Genomic DNA, 6,984 nt, shown 5'->3' on the forward strand with positions numbered 1-6,984 from the left:
CAGAGTTACAAAAAAATAAGAATGTTTGGATAAAAGTAGACACTAGTTTGAGTATAAAAACATGGTAATATTTGTGAAGTTTCATGGGGTTTAAATGGGAACCAAGATGCTAGGTCTTTATAGATTGATTTATGTGATAGGAATGTGGAGAAAACAGGAGGCTTTTTTAGCGTCTGTAGCTGATTTGGTTATGATTACTGAGTAACTGAAACTCAGTTTGGCTAAAACTTGTGTCTTTGCACATTTGTAACTTGTGCTAGTCAAAAAGAAATATTACAAAGAGTTAATTTCCATAATCACAAATATATTTCCATAATAACATGTTCTTGATGCATTCAGTCAAGGATCTATTTTGATATGTATTGTCAGTTTCTTTCCAAAACTAAATGATACCATGTTTGTTATCAATAGAGAAAGAATGAAATATGTGAGGGAGCATTTATCCTTTTTTATTTATTTATTTATTTATTTCTATAGTGTTTGTTACTAGCAATCCCAACATTCTGACAAAATAAGTGCTACTAGTTTGGCATTTTATAAATAACATAGTTAGGGAGGTAGAAAGCATAAATTTCTTTCTCAACACCCAATAATCCCACTCAGTTCAGGGAAGGAAGCGTGATGGCATGCTTCTTCGGCCAAAATGATTCACCGTCTTCTGTTATATCATAATTTTCTCCCTGCACAGTAAATACAAATGGAAAGTGTTGATTTGACTTGAACAAATCTACAAGGCAAAATTTCTGGCAATAGAATAAAGTATTGTATGTTTCTAAATTACCTAATCAAGTAGATATTTCATTTTTTAAACATTTGTCAGGTTTTTGTTTAGACTTTATTTTAATAAGGACGCTGATCCTTCAAGATTGGAGACTGTGTTTTCTGCAGGGAAAACAAATATTTGATCTGTTGTGGTTTGGCATAAGAAAATAACATTGTTCATTAAATATATTTACTTTGTTCCCATATATTTTGTCTAGACTTATGGTGTATTATTTAAGAATTTTTTGAAATCTCTTAAATGTAAAGCTCTCAGCACCCTGAGAGCAAACTAAAAAAGTCTGGAGGAAGTCAGCAAAAATCCCCTAGAAAAAAAAAAAAACAATGATAGTACATAGCCACACATCTAAAGACTGAGCAGAACACTACACTTGAAAATTTGGCTGATTCTAAGGTTTTGTATGTCAGTAAGGAAAGATGTATGTATATATATTTGTGTGTTAAAATGCATATAAATAGCACTCTAACTTGTGGTTAAAATTTATGTTCACAACTGTGATGTCCTTGTCCTACAACTGAGCTCCTGATTTTGTAGGAAATGAGGCAACTGAGCAGTAGCTATGAGGTAAATTAGTGTCTGTATTGTTTTTGCTGCATTTTATAAGCTGGGTAGCTTCATGGCTTAGTAACACTCATATGGAGTGCATCCAGAGAAAACTCACTCATAATATAGCCTAGTTTTGGTGTTTCAGCATACACTTCCCTGTCAATCTATGTTGACCCAATACTGCAGTGTTGACTTATGAATAAAGAGAAAACGTATCATCTAGATTTCATGTCTAGACAACTAAGCTTGTCAAATTGTTTGGATGTTACCCTTTCAAACCGAGGGTGTGCCTAGTTCATTTTTTAATTACTCTCTTCAGAACTGGCTTGCTTTTACTGACTTCTATACACAATTATTAAGCATCTGCAAATTTAATTCTAGGTGTTCCATTAGTCTGTTTTCTTCTTGAAGTGATAAAGCATGAACAGTGTTTCATTTGATCGCTTCCTTTGTTGGATATATTGAGGCACCAAATCTTAACTTATTTCAGTCAAATGGCAATACACAGCTAATTACTTGACCTTTTTTTCTTTTTTTTCTTTTTCCTCTTCTAGAGTCTGGGATTTGGAAGGAAATGAGAAGGCCCATTTTGTTTTACGTTCTCCTGGAATGAGCATGTGCTGGCATCCTGATGAGGCTTTTAAGGTTGTGCTTTACAGCTCTTCATCACTACCACCCTTAAAATAACAGGAGGATGTACTTCTCTAACTATGAATCTTTGATGCTATAGTAAGATTTAAGTTTGGGGAGCCTGTGGATATTGGAACTAGATACTGGAAAGATCTGCTAATGTGAAATGACTGTAAATAAATTCTCAATCAGATTCTTCTCTTTTTACTGTCAATCCCTTGCTCTTCCCATGAGAAATACTCCTTAGTGATTACATACATCATTCACTGTTGACTGCATAATAACTTACAGTTACCAGAGGACAAATTGTATCAGTCATGATAGCAAGATTCACTGATAACACTCCTGTAAAGCAAGCCAAGTATCTGTTTGAAGTTACCAAGAGAAAAATATTCAGCTTCATTAGCTGAATTACTCTAGTCCTTGCAGTCTTGGATTTATTATTCCTGTTGTGTGAATCAATAACTGCCTTAAGTAGCTGCAAATAGCTGTTCAGGTTACCACAAAAACACACTGAACAACAGAAAAAAAGCAGTCAAATCAGGTATCAAAATATTTATTTAGCTATAGAGAGGAAGGCTTGGTGTTCTTCCTATAGTTTCCAGCAGTATCTTAGGCCTTACTAAGAAGACTATTGTCATCAAACTTGAATGTTTGCCACTATATTTGGTACGGGGCAGTTTAGTTCACACAACAAATTTACTAGATTACCCTTAAGCTAATTAGGGTCCTGATAAGACCTAATTAGCCCTATTTTTTCTGTGCAAAAATATTGAAATATTACACCAATCTTACATATTAGCATGTTTTTAGTCTGACCCTTATCAAAGAGCAGGCAAAGGAGATTTTTTTTTTTTTAGTAAATAAAATCCCCTTCAAAAACTAATAAAATCTTACAGACTGGTGGTTACTGAAAAGTTTATTGAAGTTCAAAATCCTTGGTGCACCATGTCTTCTAGTTTGCAGCAGAGTGTGTTTCTGTGACAGCCATGTTTTCCCAAGCAGCTTTGGATGTTGGGGGACGGGAGTAGGTGTCGATGGGAGAGGAGGGGACAGAGTATTTTTAATGCTGCTTTGCCTTCCTTAACTGTTGTTCATGACTCTCTGAAAGGCATCCTCCTCATTCAGAATGCATTTTGTAATCATTTAATAAGGAAACTCTGTCTACGTTGCTTAACAAAAAACAAATATATTCTATTAACAGCAAAAGCTTAGATAAAATCTGCTTAATTACAGGCTAAGTTTTATTAATTTCTCTTACAGCTGATGGTAGCAGAGCAAAATGGGACAATACGATTCTATGATCTAATTACACAGCAGGCCATCCTCTCCGTATAATGTGAACAAATGCCACTGATGTCAGCAGACTGGTGTTTAAAGAATACTCTTAAAATTGGAGCAGTTGCGGGAAATGATTGGCTCATATGGGATATCACTCGCTCCAGGTATTTTTATGCACAGGACATGTATTTCTTCTGAATCTCCTTAAGCAGCCCATGAAGTAATGGGGCTACTTTGGTAAGATAGCAGTTAAATGCTCAGTGTATTACACCTCCTTTTCAGTAAATAAATGAACATTCTTCAGCAGCTATGGAATCAGTACAGATCGTTCTTTTTCATGCTTACTTCTATCAGTATTTATGTGTAAAAAATAATATGCTGTTTCTTTTGGTCCACTTCAGACAGCATCTCTACTGTTTACCTCTCATTGTAAGGTTTATGCATTTATTACAATCATAAATACCTCAGTAGAGTCACTACCTACTTCAGTTTTCTTCTTCCAAATTGAAATGTAAGCTGCAGGAAAGCTGTTTTTCCCTCAGCTTCTTCACAAAGAGTAGACAATGTTTCCCCTTCATTGCTTAAAAGTATGGTTTGGATACTTAATGCGTAGTTGTTTGCAGAACAGTTTTTTATATGGAATGTCTGTTTTAGTTATCCGCAGGATAAGAGACCTGTCCATGTTGATCGAGCCAGATTATTCAGGTATAAGTGCTATCTATATTTTGTTATCTCAGTTTTGTTTTTGATATAGTCTGTGTATATGCAAGCACTTACTTGGGAGTTTAGAGACAACTGTGTCTCTTCACTCACTTTTCGTGGGACCTGCTCCATAATCTTAGTGAAATTTATGAATAACCATTAATTTTTTGTGTAACACAACATGCATACAGGGCTGTGGGCGGTGAATCATTTACAAGCCCTTTCTCTGAATTTATTTCTTTGGTATCAGTGGACTATCTGATGGCTTCACACAGTTACTCACAAGGGAGAGAACTCCAGCTGTGTGCACTTTTGTTAGGAATATTGGAAAGGTATGTTCATTTAATTCATAGGTGGTCTCGAGTGAATGAAAACCTGTTTGCAACCACTGGATATCCAGGAAAGACAACTACTCAACTGCTTGTTCATCATTTAGGACATCCCCAGGTAAATTTTGAATTCAGCTTTTGGATGGAATTGCATCTGTCCTTTTCAAATCAAACTCATAAATAGTTAAAAGCTGTAGCTAAAAACTAGCTCAAACCATCCAGAAATGCTGCTTGGTCATTTTTTTTAATTGTTTTTTTTTTTTTTTTTGTCTCGTCCATTCTAAAAAAATAAAACTCCCACACACTATTCAACCTGTTATTTAAATTGCAGTTTGATCTGTATATTGTATTTTACTTTGTCTCATTCATACAAAGAGAAAAAAAAATAGCTATTTATTTAATAAGTTCTTTTTTATTTGTAATTCTAAGGATGCAAAAATCATCTGGTTGTGTATTTTTGAGGTTTGAATTAGTAATGATCATATGTTCAGAGACAGTGCAAGTAAAGCACAGGAAGTATTTTGGTTTTGCTGATGTTAGTGTACATTTGCAAAGTTTACAAAAAAAATATTATTTGCAAACATAGTAGTTGTGAGTACACATAATAACAGGAAGTAATTTCATTACAACAATTTCTAGGTTTGAAAGCATGCACTAAAAATAACAATGTTAATAAAAACAATGAAAATAGGTAAATAGTTTGTTATCACAGAAGTTTTTGATTCATCGTCCTTAAGTGTAGTAAGTAGCTACTGGAACTGGGTAGCAGATAATCAGATTTTTCAGTGTGATTTCTATTGTGTTTTCACTGTGTTTATTAAGGAGTATTAGATATGTGGGGATTTGCTCATGTAACTTGGTCTGTGTGGTATAATAATCGCTCAGGGTAAGTTGTATTGATATTAGTCTTGTTCTTTTTTTAAGCCCATTCTTACTGGTACTGCAGCTGTAGGATCTGGACTGACATGGCACAGAACTCTTCCCTTATGTGCAGTTGGAGGAGACCATAAAATTTTCTTTTGGGTAACTGAAATGTAAAATAAGCATTTGCTTCCAATATTCATACATTTGACACTTTGTTACTTACCTTAAAATATACACTTTTTAAATGTTGTATTTAGTGTGAATTTATTTTTTAAAAGCTTTTTAAAGAGATTTTGTATCTGACAGTTGTTTTCAGAGAGTACCTACAGCAAGAACAGCTGTCTTTGCCTTAACTTTCTGTACCATCACTGTTCTATATGAAAGAAATACAATATGTAGTGTCTTAAAATGTTGTCTGTGCATGTGTTTGTTGAATAAAGTATTTCCACAAACTGGGAAGAAGCGAATGGTGTAATCATTATAACTAAGCAGTATTATTTCTATTAAGATAATGTAGGGTTTCAGTTCCAGTATACCAAACAGCTTGTGTTTTTTGTTTGTTTGTTGTTTTGTTCTTGTTGTTTTTTACAACCTTTTACAGGAAAATCAGAGTTTCAAAGTTCTCATTATTTATTTATTTTTTCAAAAAGATGTTCTACTGCTGCCCACTTTAAAATATAAAATATATAAAGTTGTCCTGTAACATTTCTTCTCCTGGAAGTCACACTCCATTTTTCTGTATGTTCCTATACACATTTAAAATATGTTCCTTCTTTTTAATGTGTTATCTCTTAAGGTTTTTAAGTCACCTTGGACTGTGGACTAATTTAAAAAAAACAATCATTTTAACACAAAGTTTTTGAATATCTACAGACAAAAAAAAATCAAGCTTAACTGCTGTTTATTTGTAGATTTATCTGAGCTACCAGCAAACTAAAAGACATATTCCAATATGTTATCATTATTGATTTATATTTATCAATGTAAATATTTTTTTAGAAAAACTATTTAGTAATTAAATTGGTACAGTTAAAACCTGTAAGGTCTTTTTAACTTCAAGGTTGTCCTATGTAGTCTAAATTGAATTACCCTCTTCTAAACAGGAGAGATTTGCTGTATGTTGCCACCATTTGCTTCTGTGTGAACTTTCTTAATATTCAGTAAAAACGTGCCACAATACAAACAAACAAAAAGCAATAATTAGACTAGACTGGGAACTTCCATTTGTTTAGCTAGTAATGCCCCAATAAATCATGATATAATTAGGCAACTGCAACAATCTGAAAGACCTTTTTTCACTTTATCCAGTGGGGTTCCCATCTGCTACAGCTTCATCATCAGGTATCCTTACAAAGGGAACAAAACCTGCAATTATCACTGAATTTACTTCTCCTAATTTTGGAGGAAAGTAACTCCAAATCCCAAATATAAAAAACTTCTATAGGTAGAAATGTGAGGAGTCTCTGGCGTTAATCTGTTTGGACAATAAAACTTTTGCAGTTCCAGTTGTCTTTTTTGTATTATTCTTAAATGGGGAAATCTCAGATTGAATTTGTATTTCGTCTCTCAAAAGGAAGTAGAAGCAACTGTTCTAACATCAATTTGATCGTTTTCCAGAAGAGACCAGCTCTCTAGGTTCTTAGCCATAGAGAGTAAAAGACTGGAAAATGTCTGCATGCCACATGCACCAAGGATGCTCTTCCTAATGATGACTTCTAACAGAAAGATAGGAGAGAGTAATTAAACAACAGCATTTTAATTATGGCAGACTCAGAAAGGGAATGTCACAGAATCACAGAATTGTAGGGGTTGGAAGGGCCCTCAGAGATCATCGGTCCAACCCCCCTCTGT

General features: G+C 34.0%; 1 protein-coding gene across 1 annotated transcript in view; it reads left to right on the forward strand.

Annotated features, from left to right (window-relative positions):
• LOC309887992 (nucleoporin Nup37-like) overlaps window positions 1–5,548 on the forward strand; it is a 30,511-nt gene extending 24,963 nt beyond the window's left edge. The window contains 6 exon segments of the mRNA XM_082780126.1: window positions 1,882–1,972; window positions 3,221–3,292; window positions 3,296–3,402; window positions 3,893–3,943; window positions 4,294–4,387; window positions 5,194–5,548. Coding sequence (XP_082636252.1) covers window positions 1,882–1,972; window positions 3,221–3,292; window positions 3,296–3,402; window positions 3,893–3,943; window positions 4,294–4,387; window positions 5,194–5,307 — 529 coding nt within the window. The 3' untranslated portion in view covers window positions 5,308–5,548.
• Window positions 5,549–6,984: the final 1,436 nt, after the last annotated feature.

The sequence above is a fragment of the Aythya marila genome (assembly GCF_965140915.1).
Source record: "Aythya marila genome assembly, chromosome: 27".
Classification (NCBI taxonomy): domain Eukaryota; kingdom Metazoa; phylum Chordata; class Aves; order Anseriformes; family Anatidae; genus Aythya; species Aythya marila.